Source organism: Macrotis lagotis, chromosome 3, assembly GCF_037893015.1.
Source record: "Macrotis lagotis isolate mMagLag1 chromosome 3, bilby.v1.9.chrom.fasta, whole genome shotgun sequence".
NCBI lineage: Eukaryota > Metazoa > Chordata > Mammalia > Peramelemorphia > Peramelidae > Macrotis > Macrotis lagotis.
Genome location: NC_133660.1, coordinates 223,252,191 through 223,273,582, shown reverse-complemented (window position 1 = coordinate 223,273,582; position 21,392 = coordinate 223,252,191). Strand labels below are relative to the sequence as shown.

Here is a 21,392-nt window from a genome sequence, read left to right as displayed (position 1 = left end):
CTAAATTTAAGGCCTTCTGAACCTCAGTTTTCTCACCTGCAAAATACCTGCAGTCCCTTCCCTACAAAGCTGATGTGATGGTCAAATGATATAATGCGTATTGAACACCTCATAAACCCTAAACCACTATCAACTTTTATAATTCTGGAATCAATAATTATAATATTAGTGATTATTTTTATTATTGACCCTAGAGGTCAGAACTAAGAGTTAGGGGTGGACCTTGCAAATAAGGATGTTAAGACTCAAAAGAAAGAGTAACTTAACTGGAACTATCCAAAAGCGGACTGGACTACTACGAGGGGTTTTTTACATCTGGAAAATGAGGAGGTACCTAGCTCCCACTGTGAGGTACATACATAGTCCAAGGAGCTTAAAGACAAAAAGGAAAATGTCATGTACCACAAGTTTCCTAATAACATATTTGTAAGAGAAAAATACCAGAAAATAGAGAGTGCCTATAGACATCATGCTGGTGTAAAGCCTCAATTGTGCGGGGGCCAATTGACCACTTGTTGGAGAGGGCTTAGTCGAGATTCTTGTTCAGGTATGGGTTGGCCTCTCATATCCCTTCTCACATTGTGATTCTATGATGTTCTAGGAGTTCATGATTCTAAGATAAATCTCAATACTCTGGTATTGTCCCATTCAGTTGGCTTCTCTGTCATTGTGGGAAAGAGAGACCAGGCGAGATGCCAAATTGTTTTGTTGAAACAAAGATCTCAATTAGTTCAATTTGTTTTATGAGTGAAGTCTTAAATTAAATACCAGAACTGCTTTTTGAATGTCCTTTGGTTGATAGCAGATATCCCTCAGGCTGCTACTCTTATGTATGGATCTGGGCCTCACATACCTGACCAGGCAGGTGTGGACTCTCCCCTAAAGTCAAAGAATGATTACTCAAATGGCCCTGCCAAGCTGCCCCATTGGCATCAAATTTATAGTCATGTTGCTAAAGCAGGATGATCCTGAGTGTGTGGGTGGGGCTGGGGAGGTGGGAGAGAGGTAAAAGGGAGATGTGCCTCCCCCAATTCATGCCTTGCCCCTTCAGGGTACCTCTGCCCTGTCGTCTTTATTTAGCATTTGAGTGATATGAACATGATGAGGAAATAGGGGTCCCAGGGGCAATCCCTGCCAGATGAGTCATAGTGGCAGGATTGTGGTGGGGCCAACTTGAATTTTTGTTTGTCAGATTTTCAGTATGAGCCTTGTAGTATCAGCAGATACTACAAATCATCACATTTACTACAATTTTTTTTTGTGAATTAAGAAGGTGATGGAGAAATAATACAGATTTAACTTAAAAGTGTATTGTGGTGGGGCAGCTAGGTAGTGCATGGATAGAGCACTGGCCCTGGAGTCAGGAGGACTTGAGTTCAAATACAGCCTGACACTTAATAATTATCTAGCTATGTGACCTTGAGAAAGTCACTTTAACCCCATTGCCTTGCAAAAAAATAAGTGAAATGTGGGTACGTTATTTTTCCCCTGGAGAGTCAATGGTTAAACATTACCATCATAGCCCTGCATGGCGGTATTAGAGCTGCTATACTTTGATTTTTCTTGATGAAAGATTGTTCACTTTGAAAAGATGCCTGTCTGCTTGACCTTGCCTTTTTTACTTCCTTAGATGATGCCACAGATAAGGACCTGTCTGACTTGGTCTCTGAAATGGAGATGATGAAAATGATTGGGAAACACAAAAATATCATTAACTTGTTGGGAGCCTGCACACAGGATGGTAAGCTGAACTATGGGTCCCCACCCCTGCCTCCATCCTTCATTTCTCAGAAGGCAGGATTCCTGAAGAGACGGTCATCCCCTTCAGAAAAGAACTCTGATGTCCAGTCTCCTCCTGGGGTTCTTAGACACCAATCCCCTACCCTGTGCTTCATTTTCCAACAGGGAGAATATCCCAGGCAAATAAATGTTCTGCCAACTGCACAGACAGATGAGGCACTGGTACAGAGTCAATGACCCTACCAGTCACTGGGACAACTGGATCATGGGATGCCCAAAGTCTGGGACCTCAAATGCATGGCTGCTTATGAACCATAGAGCTAGCAAGTGCCAATGAAGGCCACCAGGACCATCTAGACCAGGGATTCTTACCACTTTTTTATAGGCCCCTACTCAAAATCATGTTTTTAAATGCAAAAATAACATGCTTTGGAGTACAAAGGAGAGGCAGCTAGGTGGTACAGTGAATAGAGCACTGGCCTTAGAATCAGGAAGACTAATTCTTAGTTCAAATCCAGCTTCAGCTACTTACTAACTCTGACCCTAGGTAAATCACTTAACCCTGTTTGCCTCAGTTTCCTCATTTGTAAAATGAGTTGGAGAAGGAAATGGCAAACTATTCCTGGATCTTTGCCAAGAAAACCCCAAATGGAGACATAAAGAGTCAGACAAGACTGAAAAAATAACTAAACTGAACAGAAGAAACCAGTGATATTGAAATATGTTTATCAAAATATTAAAAAAAAATTCATGGACCCTGAGTTAAGAATCTTTAGTCTTAGGCAGTTACCTCATCTGAGACGTGAAAATGATTTTTTAAGCAAAAAAGGAAAACAATTTATTAAGGTTACACAGGGAATAAAGAACATGAGTCTATATTTTCCCAAATCCCCTTCTCTTTATGATCAGAGATTCCAAGGCTAATGGTAAGGGTTAGATTCCCTTGTTTACCAGGCAAACAAACTCTCAGATCAAGGCTCTAGAACATAGTCCTAACCTGGACAGTGATCTAACCTCATTTTTATAATGTAGAAATCTGAGATTCAGTGAGAAGTGACTTGTCTTGATCCAGGTCTTTTGATTCCCAACTGGTGTTTTCTACTTCTTAAAGCTATCTAAAACCAAGGGTTCTTAGCCTGGGCCCTGAGAAAAATTTTAAGAAAATATTTTGGTGACTGTTGATATAACTGTTTTCCTTTGCAGTCCTATGTATTTCATTCTGTTCATTTAAGAACATTATTTTGAGGAGTCCATAGCTTTAGAGGAGTTTAGTTCACAATGAAAGGTGAAGGACCCCCTGGTCTCAGTAGGAACTGATTGACCCTATCAGGAATATTGCAGCAGGAACTGGGAGGTTGTTCTAGGTACCTCCTGTGCTGCGATTCTCCTATTCTGAGAACACATGTGACCTAAGAAATGCAAGCAGTAAGGTTCTGAATCCAGGGGCATTTTCCTCCTGTTCTCCATCAGAACAGCTTAGGGTCAGCCCCAGGGTCCTGGGCTAGGAAATCACCTTATGCCTCACTCCTGGGAAAACTGCCATCTCAGTGTGGGAAAAATAGCACTCTCCCCTTGTCCCCCGCAGGCCCCCTCTATGTTCTTGTGGAATATGCATCCAAGGGGAACCTTCGAGAGTATCTCCGAGCCCGAAGACCCCCAGGGATGGATTACTCCTTCGATACCTGCAAGCTTCCAGAAGAACAGCTGACCTTCAAGGATCTGGTGTCCTGTGCCTACCAGGTGGCCCGAGGCATGGAGTACCTGGCATCTCAGAAGGTGAGCAGTAGGGAGGAACCATGAGAGCATCCAATTAGGGACTTCAGAAAGCCCACCAACTCTGGGCAACTTTCACCTCTACAGAGTACTAGAAATGCCTAGCTTCAGATTATGGATTTGACAGTGGTAGTGTTTCTAAGCCTCAGTTACTCTAACTGTAAAATGGGGATAATGGCATGCATCTTGCTTCACAAAATTGTTCTGAGGGAAAGAATTTTGTCAACTTCCTTAAAGCCCCTTGGAATGAGAGCAATAATTTATGTGAAAGTGTACGGTTATTAACATGAACCTTTTCTCCATCTTTACAACCCCTCCGTGTTTTAATGGATGGGTTTTTTTCTTTTAATTTGTTGGCAGATAGGGAAGGTTCCCCAGGGGAGGAAGGTGCAGACCAGCAACTGTTCTGTGATTTATGGTCCTAAACAGAGTAGTTTTGACAGCTGCAAGATGAGCTGATTATATGCTTAAAAATAAAAGCTAGCTGTACATAAAAGAGATTTGTAATTTCTTATACAAAACTCTTTCTGTGTTCTGCTATGTGTATTGAGATGCCCATTTTATTTAGTTGTAAGTTTAGAATAAAAATAATTTATTAAAAAAATGTCCAATTTTGGAGTTTCCTAAAGCCTCTGAGAAGTTATGACTTGCCCAAGGACACATAGTCACAAGCAGGACCTGAACCCACATCTGGCCCTGAGGCTGACACTGTTTGAGTTTGTGTGTGCCACATTACCCCTCAAAGTAAGGAGTACCACCTTTTTTTTTCAGGGTGACCTTGAATACATCACTTCCCTTCTTTGTTACCTCAGTTAGTTCCTCATTAGTATGTAAGAGTTGGACTACAGGGCATCTGACTGGAAAGATTTAGCCAATCTGGTGGTGGCATGATTCTCCCGACTTAGCTAGTGGATAGAGTCTCTCCAAACTCAGCAGAGTGCGCACTCTGTGGGCATCACTTTTGAGGGTCCTGAGTCCCCTCCACACAACCTACTGATATAGAGGCAAACATAGTGGAAAGAAAATGTTGACTTTCCCCTTGGGAAGGTTTAGGTTCATATCCTGCTTCTTGATGCTTATGTAAGGCAGGCAGCTAGCTGAAAGTCTGGAAGACCTGAGTTCAAATTTAGGAAACTGAAGCAAACTGGGTTAAGTGACTTGCACACAGGGTCACACAGCTAGTAAGTATCTGAGCCTGACTTTGTCTCTAGTGGAATTCAGAAGAACTCAGAATCCTCCCAGGCCTGGTTTGATCCGGGCTATGCTGTCCTTTTTAAGTTTTCTCCATTTTAATTCAGTATCTTTCCCCAACCTCTGTGTGCACAGGAGCATGAGTTCATCCCATATAACTGGGTCATAGCATTCTGTAATTAAGCTAAGATGGACCTAGAACATAAAATACCTAAGCCGGAAGAGACCATTAAATGGAGGCTGTCTGAACTGGAACATTAGATGATCTACACTGGCCGGCAATTTGGTGGCCATCGAATCCAAGTCCCTCATTTTTACAGTTAAAGAGACTGAGGTAAAGCAGGGATAGGACTAACTGAAGGTCACATAATAAAATAGAAATTCAAGCCTCCTGACTTTTAGTCCAGGCAAGACAAGGGATAGCTTTTCTGCTTGCCCCTCCTCACCCACATTGCCTAGCCAATCTCTTTAATGGTGGAGCTGAAACATGGCCCAGGGCAGTATGGTTGGTGGGTACCAGAGTCTGTCTAATCCTGCATTGGAAAAGTGATCCCAGGGGAATGGAGATGTTGATGAGGACCTGTCCCTGACTCATCTCACCTCAACCATCCAGGTGGAACCTACCCAACTCACAGTCTGGGGCACTTGTGATTTTATATTTGATTAGCTTGTTTACCTTCAGTACTTGTCAAAGGTAGAAAGGGAGCAGGCAAAATTGTGATGGAATTGTGACCATTCTCCAAATGGGCAAAACAGCCTCATCGGGGTTCAGCTTGAAGACTAGGCTAGTATGTGAGGACATGGGCTTACTTAGGACCTCCCTTCCCCTGCCGATTCTCTTCTCTGAAATTTGCCCCCTGACTGCCCCCATGTTTCCGATTCATCTGCTTATTCTTGGGTCTCCTCCCTTCCTCGCTCAGTGCATTCACCGGGACCTGGCTGCCCGGAATGTTCTGGTAACAGAAGACAGCGTGATGAAGATTGCAGACTTTGGCCTGGCCAGGGATGTGCACAACATTGACTACTACAAGAAAACCACCAATGTAAGTAGAATGACCTGAAAATACTTATTCCCCATCTGGGAGCAGACTATACTTCTTTCTTTACCCCGACCTTGTCTGTCAAGGGAGAATGAGTCCTAAAATACCAGAGTGTCAGAGAATAGAGACAACTTAGAACCTAGAATGTCACCATTTGGGCGGGAGCTTAGAACATGGAACAGAGAGATGACATATCAGAGTTGAGAAAAGGACCTTAGCATATGAAGTGTCAGAGTTGGAAGAGACCTTGGAACGTAGAATATGGAGTATTGGAGCTGGGAAGAGGACCTCGGAACCTACAATGTCACAGTTGGGTGGGAATTTAGAACATAGAACATTCAATGTCAGAGCTGGGAGGAACATAGAGCATGAAATATCAGAGCTGGGAAAAGACCTTAGGACATGAAGTGTCCAGAGGTGGACTGGACCTAAAAATACCAAACCAAAGGCTCAGGTCTCATCCCTTGGAGTTGAGATTTATCCTTCTTTGCCACATCAAATACAAAATATCTTGTTCCTCAAAAAAGTTGTATACTCTAGAACTGATCAGAGTATCCCTAGATTATTCTCATCTATCCCATTTAGTTCAGCTCTTTGATCACATAAAGAAGACCTCCTATGTCAAGGATAGAGCCTGGGGTTCCATATCAGTAACCACTCCAAATGTTTGTGACAACCACACCCCAGCTGCATGATTCCCCTTCTAGAATAAGTCTTTAGACAACCTTGGTAAAAAGGCAGCTGAGTCGTGGGGGCTTCACAGCCTGGTATCCTAATCCTCTCTTCTGGGACTCAGGAGTCTCTGAGGCTGGGTGGGGTGGGGGAGTCCTCTGGGCTTGAATTTGCTGATGGAACATTCCTTTTTGTCTCCCTAATTCCAGGGGAGGCTGCCTGTGAAGTGGATGGCTCCAGAAGCCCTGTTTGACCGGGTGTACACTCATCAGAGCGATGTGTAAGCATTTCCAGATAATCCCCTCTAAAATCACAGCGCTTGGGCTGCCTCGGGCTTTGGAGGCCTTTGTCAGACATTGTTTAGTCATTGAGTCTGAAATCTCTGGAAGTGGTATAGAGAGACCTTGGAACATGGGGGTGGAGGATGTTGGTTCTGGGCGGGGGGGGGGGTAGTCCTAGTACATGAACATTCCAAATGGGAGGAAATTCAGACCAATTAAAAGGTTAAATTATATATTATGGATGTTAACAGAGCACAGTGCTAGGGACTCACTGTGAATCAGACCCCAAGGACTGGATGGCTGGCCCAGAGCAAAATGCTTGGTGGGTACCAGAGTCTGTCTAATCCTGCATATCCATAGCCAAGGCTAGTACTGGAGGTATGTCCCACAGTCCAATGGGATTCACAAGACATAGATCCCCACAATTAGAGGAGATGGGCACAACGTTTCCATTCTTAGGGCTTCTCAGATTTTATTGGATTGAGTACTCTCCCCTCCCACCTACCCCTATCCCCATGCAGATTTCAACCATCTACTGACTTGTAGAGAAAATCATTAAGAGTTGCTGTGACCCATACATTCATTCACAGGAATTAGACAGCTCAGGGGTATCGGAGTGACCTGGGCAGCCAGGTGAGGCAGTAGATATAGAGCAGTGATGTTGGAGTCGAGAAGAGCTGAGGTCAAATGTGACCTCAGCCACTTAACTAGCTGTGAGTTGTATGACCTTGGGCAAGTCACTTAACCCAGTTTCCTCATCTATAAAATGAGACTAATAATAAAACTACCTCCCAGGGTTGTGAAGATTAAATGAGATTATATTTGTAAAACATTTCACACACAGCCTGGAAAGAGCAAGCACACTACTTGGTTTGTTATTATTATTATTATTATTATTATTATTATTATTATTATTATTATTATTACTTAACTTTTGTCTGCCTCAATTTCCCCAACTATAAAATGGAATGAATACTATTTCTTACTTCCAGGGTTATTGTGAAGATAAATTAGATACTATTTTAATTTTAAATTTTAAAATGCAATACGAATGCTAGTTATTATGTCTAGAGCACCTGATCTGAACACTTTGCAGATCTTAATGCTAACTAGTAATACAATAAACACACCTATTGCTAGGATGCTTCTGCATTTAGAAAGAAGTCTTTGGGATTTTCTCCCCAATGTTGCAGAAGAAGAAGGTGGGTTTAGGGGCAGCTAGGTGACGCAATGGATAGAGCACAGGCCCTGAAGTCAGGAGTACCTGAGTTCAAATCGGGTCTCAGACACTTAATAATTACCTAGCTGTGTGGCCTTGGGCAAGCCACTTAACCCCATTTGCCTTGCAAAAACCAAAAAAAAAAAAGATGGTTTAAAGAGCAGGAGTTCCAATATGAATAAGGGATTTGATAGGAAGTGAGTGACTAGCCCCAAGATTTGAACTCAGATCTTTTACCTCTACATCTGGGAAAAACTTCTTGAAAGAAATGGAATCCACCAACCCTTTGGGCTGCTACAGTCTCCCTCCTACTGCTGAAACTTTTCTGGTTGGCTTCTAACTCAGGGATATGTTGGATTCTTGTGTAGTGTGTATCCAGGAACTTGGGGAACAGAGTTTCCCCATCCTTGGGTCTAAACATCAAGCTCAATGAGGTTGGGTTATCCAGCCAGAGGATGGTAGACCTGGGAGTATAAGCCTCCAGGTCATCTTGTCCAACCCTTTCCCTTTTCAGATGAGGAAAACAGGCTCATTGATAAATGACTTGCCTAGAATCTCACAGCCTGAGATCCAATTTGAACCCGGGTCCTCTCGACTTTAAATCCATTCCTCTTCCTACTTATGCCAGTTACCCTATTTCTTCCTTTTCCCTCTCAAAAGCCTTCCTGTCACACACCTCCTAAAGGACTCAGACTTTTCTTTTCCACTCCCTGGGGCTGTTGGACCCTATCCGCCCTGCTTTTGGACAGTGTTTCTCAAGACTTTAATGGAAGGTCTGGGGTGGGTTTCTCTGGGCCTGGCAAGCGAACCAGGCTGCAGTAAGTAGGCAAGCCTGGGTATCATCAGCTTGCACGGAGAGGCCTGTGGCTCTTGGCGGGAAGCTGGGTGGAGATAATTAGGTTTGTTCTGTCCTCTGGAGTTGGGGAAGGGGGGGTAGCTCAGGGAGGGAAGGAAGGAGGTTGACAAAGGACCAGGGGAGTAACTGGCTGTCACCCCCTGATGAAATGTTCAGTTCAGACTGGGCCCGGGTGGGATTCTTGGTTTTGAGTTGGGGGTAGCAGAGGGATCTCTTGAAGGAACTCTGAGGAGTGGCCCTGGGCGGCCAGTCACGCCATTGATGACTCTGTTAGCCATGCCCGGCTGGCCTGGAACAAAGCCGGACACAGAAGGGGGGCCAAGACAGGGAGGTATGGTCAAGCCAAGAGAGAGGGAGAGGGAGAGGGAGAGGGGAGAAAGGGAAATGGGTAGGGGGAGAGATGGGGGGAGGAGAGCGAAAAATTGTTCAATGTATTTTCAAAGCCCCTCTCCCTCCCTCAACCCTCATTACCTTTTATTTATTCATTCATTCATACATTCATTTTCTTGCATATTTGTTCATTCATTTGTTTGTTCTTTCCTCTTTCCAGCTGGTCTTTTGGTGTCCTGCTTTGGGAAATCTTTACACTCGGAGGGTCCCCCTACCCTGGGATTCCGGTGGAGGAGCTCTTCAAGCTGTTAAAAGAGGGCCATCGGATGGACAAACCTGCCAACTGCACCCACGATCTGTAAGTGGGGGGGGGTACATCCAACTCTGGAGATAGCCTGGGATGGGATCCTACCTCAGTCACTCATTGTCTGACTCTAGGCCAACCCACCTCACCATTCTCAGCCTCAGTTTTCTCATCTTTAAAGTGGGGTTATTAATATATAATGGCAGGTCATTGTCAGATAATAGATATAAGATGCTTAGTAACCTTTTGAATATTATTTTTTTTTTTAGTTTTTTTGCAAGGCAAATGGGGTTAAGTGGCTTGCCCAAGGCCACACAGCTAGGTAATTATTAAGTGTCTGAGGCCGGATTTGAACCCAGGTACTCCTGACTCCAGGGCCGGTGCTCTATCCACTGCGCCACCTAGCCGCCCCTCTTTTGGGTATTATTAAGTGCCTTCAGAGTGACCCTGTGGTTTTAGAGAAAGGTGGGGTTCCATTGAGCAGCCTGGAGGATTCGTCACAGGCAACCGAGGTGCCCCACCCCAGGCTCTGCTCCTGCCAAGAGACTGTTTATGCAGCTTGGACCCACTCAGTACACAGCTGAGGGACTGCAGGGCAAGGTCACTTATAATCAAGACCTTCTCTCTCCTCTCCTCCCCTCCCCTCCTTTCCCCTCCACTCCTCTTCTCTCCCCCCACCTCCCTTCCCCTCTGTACTGTCCTCTTCTCTCTCCTCTGTTTTCCTCTTCTCTTCCTTCCTTGCTTGATTTGGAATCTGAGAAACCCTGAGCAGGCCCCGGGAACCATGTGTGGTCTGTGTAGAGTCCCGGGAGGTCTGAGTGCAAAGGCCTTATTGTAATAAAGACCTGGGAGACATGCACCTGTCCATTCTGGCCCAAGGAGCTGGGCAAGGTGGGACTCCCTCCTGCTCCCCACCCCTAATCCCCCCCCCCCAGACTTGCCAGGAGCTTCCAGACACTGAGACCAGAGAATTCCAGAGAATTCTAGGCCAGCCAGTTGGGATCAGCCAGGACTGGTGCCTGCTCAAGAGAGCTGATTCTTAAATTTTCAATGTGAGCATTTACACTTCAGAAATTGGCAATTAAGACAATTCAGGACTTGATTTATGGTTTGGTTGATAATCTAGAGTGAAGGAAGCATTAATAAGACAGATTAAACTTGAAGAGAATAAGTGATGTGCCTACAACCACACAGCTAATAAATAAAAGATGGAACAGGACTAGGATCAAAGGAAGTTAGTGTTGGTAGGGGACCTTAAATTCCATCTAGTCCATGTCATCTTTATTTTATAGGAGGAGGAAAATGAGGCCAGAATGGGGCGGGACTTATCCCACACCTGCTCCCCTCATTCCGATGTTCAGTTTGGCTTACCTGGAGAATTATGTCAGCCTTCTGCCTCATCACCTTACCTCTAGTTTCTTACCTGTCGTCCCCCCCCCCCCGCCATATTGCCAGAGTCTTTTTCCCAAACTGATCAGAAACCAGATGTCCTCTTTAGTCCTCTCATCTTCCCCTTTCTTTGTCTGTCTTGCCCATCCTGGCCCCTTCCCCTCCTCAGCAGGTTGCAGTAACTCCAAAATGAGACCCCTTTCTTGCCTGATCTCTGGGCCTCTCTCCCTATCTCACATGTCTGGGGACTGATCTATTGTGAAAAGCCTCTTCACATCCCCACACCTGTAACTCAGGTCTTTTATCATCTCTTGCCTGGACTCTTGTAACATCCCCTTCCCTGCTTTTCACTATCCTTTTGATCCATCCTGCAAAAACTGCTTGTTCAGTCATTCATATGTGTCCCTCCAAACGTGTCCTTCCTCTGCTGAAAGACCTTCCTTGTGGAAGTACTGTGAAATGAAGGATTAACTCTACCATTCAAACCCTTTCCAAACTGGACTCTAACCTGTCTTACCTGTGGATGACTCATTGCCCAAACTACAGCTTCATTTGACTACTTTCCCTTTTATTCACACCCATCTTCCTAGTCCTCCCCTCTCCTTCCTCTGTATATGGGTCTTAATTGCCCCCATTAGCATGGACTTTCCCCTCTTTCCCTCACTTCCCATCTAAGTCATTTGAAGTCCTGTCCTTCATTTAAGGACCAGCTTAGGTGGCCCCCATTCAAAAAACCTTCTGACCTTTCTTTCCTACTTTCCCAATAAATGTGCCCTCTCCCCACATTTTTCATATAACTTTCTGTGCTCTCCAGAGCACAGAGGACTTGAGTCTGAATCCAGGCTCTGCCACTATTGGAAAACAATTTAACTTCTGGGTCTGTTTCCATAGCTGTAGAATGTTAGGGTAAAATTCTAGATAACCTCTAAGAGTCTCCCAGTTCTAAATCTAGGTTCAAATGATTATTCCTAACATCATAATTATTTGTATATTTGTTTCCCCATCCCCATTAGCTTAATCTCCATGAAAGCAGGATCTTTATGTATCTACTAGCACCCTGTACATGGTAGATACTTAATAAGTGTTGGGATTGATTGTAAATCACCCTCCAATACTTCAATTCTTCCCCATGGTAAAGCTACCTTTGGGTTCTTGAATGCTATGACAATGAAGGATAGGGTCTAATCGGCTTAGAAAGGCCTGTGTTGGTTTTGTGAGGACCAGCCTAGTGAAGTACAGAAAGGCTTCTTACCAGGAGGATCTTCACCAAGTGAGAGATTCTTTGGTCCTTGGCAACCCATGTAATCAAAATGAAAAATAGCTCACAGTCCCTGCCCTGTGCCATTACTGTTCTCCAAAGATAGTTCTCTTCTCTACCTGATTGAGTCTTGCACCATTTAAATAGCCACACCTCTGAGTCATCTTCCATGTAGACAGTACAGAGTCTTTGCCTAGTCCCAGCCTCCCAGAAGTTCCACTATCAGTCTGGGAATATACTCTGCTTTCTAGCCTTCCTGAGCCAGATGCTGGCACACTATGTGATGCTTTGTGCAGCTTTGCCAGATCTGAACAGATGGACTATGTCTGTGAGTAGAAGGAGGAGAGAAGGCACTTTAAAAAAATTCCAAAATGATTCCTGAAACAAAAGTCTATCTTTTTTTTAACACTATTAATTCTTTTGTTTAAAAAAGATCTTTTATTTATGCCTTTTTACAATGTTGCTGTCACTTTCTGATCTCTATATATGTCTCTGTCTGTCCCTCTGACTCCCTCTTTCTTTTGCACACACACACAGAATAGAACTTAGAACTTTCCCTTGTGAAATAGATATAGATGTGTGTGTGTGTGTGTGTGTGTGTGTGTGTGTGTGTGTGTATGTGTGTGTATGCCAAACAAAATGACATGTGGGCCATGGGGGACAATTGGGATGACAGTGTTATTCCAGTGATTTTTATATGACCCAAAATCATAATGCAGTGCCGTTTCTGAGGCACCCAAATTTGAATGTGGTCCAAAAGGCAGTGAAGGAAAGACCCCTTAGAATATTGTCCTTGTATCTTCAGCAGTTACCATATAGTAAACCCTTATTAAATTATAGTCCTCAAGTCGGAGAGTAATTTAACTGCCATCTTGTCTAATCCTTTGGTTTTATAGAAAAGGAAAAGTCCAAGGAGGTCAAATACCTTTGCCCAAGGTATCACAAGCCTAAATAACAAAGAATCCAAAACCAGTGGTGTAAATGCTACCATCTAGTAACTCTCTTATCAAAAAAGGAGAGCCCTGGTCACTGTCCATGGTACTTGACTGACTTTATAGAGATCCCAGGGCCTAGGACTACCATTTGTATGTCTCTTCTTCCCAACTTTCTAGCCCAAGGCATGAGATTTGGATTTGAAGTTTGCTTCTCTGGAAGATGAGACCATTGGACCAGATTATCTCTTTGGTTTCTCCTCTGTGTGATAGCCTGTTCCTGAGCTTCTGAAACCACCAGGCCCCATCATTTCTTATTCTTCTCCCTGTCCATTTCCCTAGATACATGATCATGCGTGAGTGCTGGCATGCAGTCCCATCCCAGAGACCCACCTTCAAGCAGCTGGTTGAAGACCTAGATCGAGTCCTCACAGTCACATCAACAGATGTAAGTGACCAAGGTTTCTTGTGGGTCTTGGGATTAGAGGGGCCCTTACCTTCTTCCCCTGCCCCAAGTTTGTTTTGGATTTGGGGGCCTAGTAAGTTGTATTTTGAGGTTCTTTCCTCCTCATTATCCCTCTTGTTCCAAACATCTGAACCTTCTTTAGGTGGAGAAGGAGTAGATGGTCCATTTTTCAAGGATGTTCTGGAAAGATCTCCCATGTACAAATGAGCATCTCCCATGGACTTGGGAAATCCTAATTCTTACATGTGGGGAAAGCCTTTGCTCTACCTGAGATGTGAGAATGCCCTTAGAGAGCAAGTGCTAAGTGGTGCAGAGCACTCAGAGGAGTGAGATCATGGCCAGGGGTGATGGAGGTAGGCTTCCCAAGGAAGTGAGAATTAAGCTGGACTCTGATGAATCAGAAGGAGATGGCTTAAACCAGGACTTTACCTGCAAAGGGGTCCTTGAATTTGAGTTGAGGGCTTGGGGGGTTGGAATGACATCTTTACTTCAAGAGAATTAGATTCATTCATTTTTTTAAAAATTTCGAGTTCCAAATTCTTTCCCTCCTTCCAGCACCTCCCTCACCCATTAAGAAGGCAAGCAGTATGATGCCAATTATCCACATGAAGTCATACAAAACTTTACTTCTATATTAGAACTGGCTTCCTTTGTGGTTTATTTTATTTTCGTGCATTTAAGGTACACACTTAGAAGAGGTCTGTGGGCTTTTCTTGACTACCAAAGGGGCCTGTGACAGACACAGAAAGAAGATCAGCACACTTTGCATAGTCAACCAGAGGAGAAAGGGGAACCCGTTAGCTGATTCAAATAGGGGCAAGGCACTGAATCTCCCAGCTCCATTTCAAGCTATATATCCTTTCCCAACTTCTAGCAAAAACTTTCCTTCTTGACACAGCTTGGATATCCATCCTCTCCTCCATGTACCTTTCCTGATTTATGTGTTCTTCCCCTCCTCTTTACAGAGCCATAAACCTTCCATACTTGGATCATTGATTAAGTCATTTGGGTTAACACTTTTCACCTTCATCTTCTACCTTTTATCATCATTACTGTATCACCATCTTTCTACTAAATGAGTTTTGCAAGAGTCTGGCTCCTATCCTCTCCACCTCTGTATCACTAGCATTTAATCTAGTACGTATGCACAGTTGGGGCTTAATAAATCTATATTGAACTGATCTGACCTGAGATCTGAGTCTGCATCGCAACCATGCTATTTACTTACTTCCTTTCTCTGGGTCTCAGTTTCCATATCTGATTATAAACATCCCTGGGCTTCTGCCAGTTATCTTGACTTATCCTGTCACTGGACTGTTATGACTAGAAGAAACAAGGAAGTGGTGATGACTTTGTGAAGTCATCTTAAATTCACACATGAGTCTCTAGACTAAACACCAAGAGATGTCTTTGGCAAAACTAAGGACAAAGCATGACAGCAATATAAATGTGTAGCCAAATCAGCTAGAGCCTTCTTCTAAATCCTTGGAATATCTATGGGGATTGGGGTTCTGGGCCACCTGCTCTTTGGTTTTCTGCTCTGGCTTTGTGAGGTGAAGGACCCCTTCTTAGTCCTGGTTATTCTACAGACCTTGCAAGATTGTCTTCAGGGTCTCCGAGTTGCTCTGACTCTGTTTCTCTCCTTTCCCTACCAGGAGTACCTGGATCTGTCTGTACCCTTTGAACAGTACTCTCCAACCTGCCAAGACAGCCATAGCACCTGCTCCTCTGGAGATGACTCGGTGTTTGCCCACGACCCGCTGCCCGAGGAGCCCTGCCTCCCCAAAGCCCCGAAGTGTAACGGCGCCCTCAGGACGTGATAGCCTCCCCAATCTGGCCCCGGGACCTGTGGGGAGCTGAGCTCGTCCAGAATGGAGGCCTGGAACCAGAGGACAGACCATCCAGGAGGAGGGGCTCTTAGGCCCAGGCTGAGGAGAACCTCCTGGTCTGGTGAAACTTTGTTTTCCCCTCAATCATTTTATACTGTAGAAAGAAGCCAAGAAGCACTGTATGGCCTGAAGGAAGAAGAATCTCTTGCCAAGATGATTATATAATAGTATATATATATTGGAAAATAGAATGTTCAATCTTGCGGTTGTCAACTCTCACCCCTCCCCCCAAAGGATAAGATAGATACAGTCACCATTTTGTTCTATGATGTGAAGACTTTTTTTGAGGGTTTTGGGAGAGAGAGTTATGTGGGGGAAACTGGGGGAAAGGCAGTGTTGTACAATGGTCAGAGAATCTGGGTTCAGTCCCCATCTCTACTTCTGTACTTCCTGAGCCATCCTGAACAAGTCACTACCTCTCTGGGCCCATTTCCTCCGCTGGAAAATTAGGAGATTGGACAAGGTCATCTCCTGTGATCTTAGAGAAGGGTTGGAAGAGGAAGGGAGGTGGGTATGATTGTAGATGTTGGGGATTTTTTTCCCTTTCCATAACTAATGTAGAGAGATTGCCTTTATGAGGTCGACCTGGGGACTGTTGGGATGGGAGCAGATTTCGTGACTCCTCAGAGGACTGGGTGCAGGTGTGGTCCCACCAACTGGATGGTGATTCAGGGTTTGAGAAGAAGCATTATGTACAGAGGAGGTCAAGAGAGGCTTTTGGCCTCAGGGGCTGCCAGCTATGATATAAGTAGCCTTGTCCCAATTAACAGAAGTCTAGGCAATGTGACACAGGAAAGCGTCATCAGTCCCACTTGGCTTGAGGACAGCCAGAAGCAAAGGGCATCTCTTGCTTCATTTCTTCCAGCTCTGGTCTTGATGAGGATGAAAAGGGAGGCAAAAGGAGGAAATAAGGTATCACAAGGGGAGTGACTACGTCTGTGGAGCAGGAGCAGGGGACTACCGCAAGGGTTTTGTGTTGGAGTTAAGTGTCAGGACAGTGTTGGAATTGGAGTAAGGGTTCAAGCTCCATATTTCCTCAGTGAGTAACTAAGGATGGAACCAAAGTCAAGAGAGGTATGGTAGTATAGTGAAAGAGACTCTGGGCTTGAGGAATCTAAGAATCTGAATCAAAGCCCAGATCTAACATTTCTTATGTTTGTAATTTTGAGCAAGTTTCTTCCCCCCCTCCTGGACCTCAGTTTCCACCTCTGTAAAATGGCAGAGTCAGCAATTTTCCAGATACCCTCTGGCTCTAAATTCCATGATCCTCTAAGTCATCTTCTCTTTCTGGGCTTCCTGTTCTGTTAAGAGTTGCTTCGAGGGGAGCTAGGATTCCTGCTTCAGGGATGTGAATGATTGGTTGACTGGTTGGTTTGGAGCTGGGGCTTTTTGTCTTCTGAATTAAAGACAAACATCAAAGTGTCAGCTATCCCCATCTTCTTCCCCCATTCCATGAAGATTTGAAATTACGGGTACCTGAAGGCAGGAGCCTTTAACTTATAACAGAAAAAGATTTATTCCAGACAATTGTGTATATACATATAAATAGAAGCTATGTGTATGTATGTGTGCATGTGTGTGAGTGTGCGTGTGTGTACAGAAAATATATATATGGAGAATGTATAATAGTGGTCCAGCTTAAGCAAGATGAGTGGAAGGCCCTCAGATCTAAATAAACATCACAATATCAAATACCAGACCTTTGGGGGGGAAAAAAGAAGAGGAAAGAAAAAAAGAAATTGCATTTTTGTTGTTGTTATTCTATATTGTCACAGTTTTGTTTTAAAAATTGTATTTTAACCTGTATATTTGTAAAGTTATTTATAGCCTGCTGAAGGGACTCTATCTGCTTTGTTTAAAATAGCCTAGCATTGCTGTCAACCTAATTTCCCAGAGTTTTAAGAGTTTTAACTTATTAACAGCTGCGAAAGTAAGTCTATGCCTTTGTTTCCATGTTTACGGGAACCATCAAGCGAATGTATTGCATGCAGTCTTGAATAGATGTCCTGAGATTGTCTGTGTCATTCGGATTCTAACTTTTCTCTGGATTGCAGTGAAGTGGTTTCAGTTTATTTTTGCAACAATACAAATTAGGCAAGAGCCCCCCCAGAACCAGCCTTCAGGAGGGAGGTTGTGCCTATGAGTTTGTTTGAGGAAACTGAGGCTAGTGGGGATTTAATGTGGCTTGATGTACCTGGGTTGGGCAGAGCTTTCTCTCTTCCATCTCTTTGGGGAATGGGAAGGTCATGAATCCTCTTTCCAGATGAAGGTATTCATTACTGTTGACTTAAGGGCATCCTTGAGAAAACCCACAGCTTTTTGGATTCCCTTCCCACTACTTGGGTTGGATGCTAAGAGCTCAGCAAGGATGACTTCAGTCTCCCAGCCTTGCCAGTCGCTAGCCCTCTGAGCATCCCTGGATAGCCTGCATTTCACATGTGCCCATAGCATCCCACTGTTCCCAGGGAGATAGCCAGAGAGTAGTCCTGCCCTCAGCAAACCACACACTCAGGAGACAGAAGGTCAACATTGGGAGCCTGGCGCTTTTTTTTTCCTTTTTTTAAGCTCTTTGAATGATACAAGAAATGTTTCTGAGTGTGTCCTGTAATTTCCTCCCTTACCACCCAACTAGTTCCTTCATGATGAAGCAAAGGAAACAGAGTCTTGGTCTGTGACTATGTACTCTTTCTCTCCTCTTTTCAGAATTTTCTGAAAACTAAAGTCTAAAAAAATAATTTATCGTTTCAAGATAATGCCAAGAAGCAGGTTTCTTTAATTTTTATTTCTTTTTTTAAAATTTGGGGTCTGTTTTGCAGAGAAAGTAGATTTCTATAGGGGGTCATTTGGTTTGGTTTTGTTTGGGGAACTTTAAATGGGGGGAGAAAAAAATGGTATTTTCCTACAAATGTCTTCTAATCACGTACATTCCGCAGACGGACAGAGTGTGACGTCCAGCGCCAGAGGAGAATGTACAATCGTGCGCATGGTTTCAGATGTTATTAGATATTATAAATATATATATATATATATAATTTATTGAGTTTTTACAAGATTGTATTTGTTACTGTAGACTTAACATTTCTTATGCAATGCTTATATAGTTTTATAGCCGGGACTGTTACCTTTAAAAAGCTTGGGAGACAAGTGCCGTAAATCAATTTCTACACTGTTATATACTTGGCAGGTTTGGGATGGCTTACTCTCTGTAGGCAATTCCACATTTATTTTAGACATGCAGCACCCATTGGTGGCTGCTGTCAGAGGCATCACAACACTAAACACAGCAGACTCTTTTTTTTCTTAACCTGGCAAACTTTAACTTACCAAAAAATAAAATAAAAATTGGTTTAAGCTTCATTTTTTTCTCATGTCATTTTTGAACCCAATCAGGAAAAGATGGGGTTTTGGAAGTTGAGTATAAGGGAATAAATGGATACCTTGAAGATGAAGTGTGGTGCAATCAGAAAAAATACTAGGATCCTCCTCCCTTGCCTTCCCCAGTCTCTTGATTCCAAATCCAGTCATTCCCCCCCCGCCTCTATTTCTCATTGTGTATCATCTCAGCTTCAAGGGTACTATTGGCAAGTAGTAACCTATAATAGCTATCATTTTTATAACACTTAACATATTCACATGTAGGGAGTCTCATTGAGTTTGAGGTAGATTTTCTTCTCATTTTACAGTTGGGGAAAGTAACGAGGATGTTCAAATAACTTAAACGGGGTCACACAGCTAGGAAGTATCTGAGACAGGATTCAGATAGTTCTTCCTGACTCTAGGTCATCTTTTGGATCACCACACTCACTCTACCCTACCTGATCCTAAGGCAGAGCCAGGAATTGTTATGATTTGGTAACAGAAGCAAGGGAGAAATGCCAGCGTCATTATTTAAATCTAAGGGAATCTCAGTTGTCAGGATCACCAAAAGGGATTTATTTAGCCTAACTCTTATCCAAATAAGGATCCTCTTCACAGAATACCATCCATAACCAGAGAAAGAATTGTGGAGTTTGAACCAAGACCAAAGACTATTACCTTCAATTTAGGGGGAAAAAACCTGTTATCTTATTATGTGATTTTCCTATCTCTTATATTAAATTTTTTTTCCTTAAGGATATGATTTCTCTCTCATCACATTCAATTCAGATCAATATATACCATGGAAACTGTAAAGACTCACAGACTGTCTTCTGTAGGGGGTGGGGGGAGCAAGAACAGGGGAAGAATTGTAAAACTCAAATAAAATCTTTATTTAAAAAAAATCCTCTTTACAGCTCCTCTAGCCTTTTCTTTGAAAATGGTGAACTTTAGGGACGGCAAGGTGGCACAGTGAGTGGATAGAGCACTGGCCCTGGAGTCGAGTACCTGAGTTCAAATCCGGCCTCAGACACTTAATAATTACCTAGCCGTGTGGCCTTGGGCAAGTCACTTAACCCCATTGCCTTGCAAAAAAAAAGAAAATAGTGAACTTTATAAATACCATTCAATGAGAAACATGGCAACAACCCCCAAAGATGTCTAACCATTTTCCTTGGATGGTCCAGTGAGACTTACAGATCACTTCTCAGAACCATGTGTTTTCAATGCATAAAAATATAGGGTTTCAAAAGAAACCAATTATTTTGAAATAAGACAGGGGTATACTAGAATCAACTCAAACTTGTCAAATTTTCAGTTGTGAGCATTTACACCTTGGAAATCAGCAAACTATAAATTGGTCCGATTTATTATTGATTTTTTAGATTTCAGAAAGTAATGGAGAAAATGTTAACAGTGCAGTGTGGCCTTTTTTTTGGAGAATTAAAAGCACAACTTGAATGTAGGTATCCAAATATTAAATAAGTTCAAAATCATCTGGTTGAGTAGCCTCTCCTTGCCTTTTGCAAAAGAAAACTGGTCAAAGGGTCACACAATGAGTTAGTGGGAGATCCAAGGCCATGCTTTCAACATACACCTATTGCCTTCCATCTACTCATTCCTTAACTTCTTCCAATCTGATTGCTATTTCATTCTCACTGTTCTATCAAATAACTTTCTGAGGTTCTCCTGGAACTCCCAGTGGTCAGCTCTGAAATCCAAATTTGGTCCTCTTCCTGAAATTAACCTAGCTTTTCAGTCACATCCAATTCTTCATGACCTACTGGAGTTTCGTTGTGGTTTTTTGGCAAAGACACTAGAGTGGTTTTGCCATTTTCTTCTCCAACTCATTTCACAGATGAGAAAACAGACACCAGGCCTTACATATTAAGTGTCTGAAGACAGATTTGAACTCAAGTCTTCCTGATAGAGACCCAGCACTCTATCCACTATCCCACCTACCTGCCCCATTCTAGTGTTCTTTTTGAGAAAGCAATCTAGGCCATCTTTTGCCTCAATTCTTTTTTTTTTTTGGTTGGGTTTTTTTTTTTTGCAAGGCAATAGTCACACAACTAGGTAATTAAGTGTTTGAGTCTGGATGTGAACTCGGGTCCTCCTGACTGCAGAGCCAGTGTTCTATCCACTGTGCATCCCAGCTGCTCACCTAGTGTTTGGGATCACTTAATCTCCCTCCTGGTTACACTCCTCTTCCCAGACAATGTTCTTTTGGTTCTCCTGTCTCCCTGAAGGCTCTTCCATCTCTACTACTAAATGTGAATATTCAGGGTATCACCCCTAGTGCCAAAAATTAGTTCAGATTCAATTTTGAAATGAAACAAGGTGCTCATAAACTAGTTTACAAAAGGAGATTTACTTAGCCCTGGTATAGAAAGATTATACAGCAAATATACAGTGGTCCTTGCCATCTATAGACTCCCTCCATTCTTGTCTATCTCCAACGAAATGTTTGCTTAGGCAGGCAGGGTGTAGGGGTTCCTGTGATCTTCAGACTTCCACCAAGTCCCATTTGTGTGTTCATGGGACTTTCTTCTGCCCTTACATGACTGAGGGAGACGGGAACCAGTCAGGTTCTGGGGACAACTTTATCGCCATTAAGGAAAAATGAATCTTCGTGGAGAAATGGGAAGGGGAGAGAGGAACCCTAGTAGCTACTAGTCCTATCGCTGAACACGCA

General features: G+C 43.3%; 1 protein-coding gene across 3 annotated transcripts in view; it reads left to right on the top strand.

Moving 5' to 3' along the window:
• FGFR3 (fibroblast growth factor receptor 3) overlaps window positions 1-18,697 on the top strand; it is a 92,073-nt gene extending 73,376 nt beyond the window's left edge. For all 3 annotated transcript variants that reach the window (XM_074229948.1, XM_074229947.1, XM_074229950.1), the window contains exons 12-18: window positions 1,631-1,741; window positions 3,326-3,516; window positions 5,625-5,747; window positions 6,626-6,696; window positions 9,323-9,460; window positions 13,328-13,433; window positions 15,107-18,697. In XM_074229948.1, the coding sequence (XP_074086049.1) occupies window positions 1,631-1,741; window positions 3,326-3,516; window positions 5,625-5,747; window positions 6,626-6,696; window positions 9,323-9,460; window positions 13,328-13,433; window positions 15,107-15,271 (905 nt within the window). In that variant the 3' untranslated portion in view covers window positions 15,272-18,697. The remainder of the gene's footprint in view (window positions 1-1,630; window positions 1,742-3,325; window positions 3,517-5,624; window positions 5,748-6,625; window positions 6,697-9,322; window positions 9,461-13,327; window positions 13,434-15,106) is intronic.
• The last annotated feature ends 2,695 nt before the right edge of the window (window positions 18,698-21,392 follow it).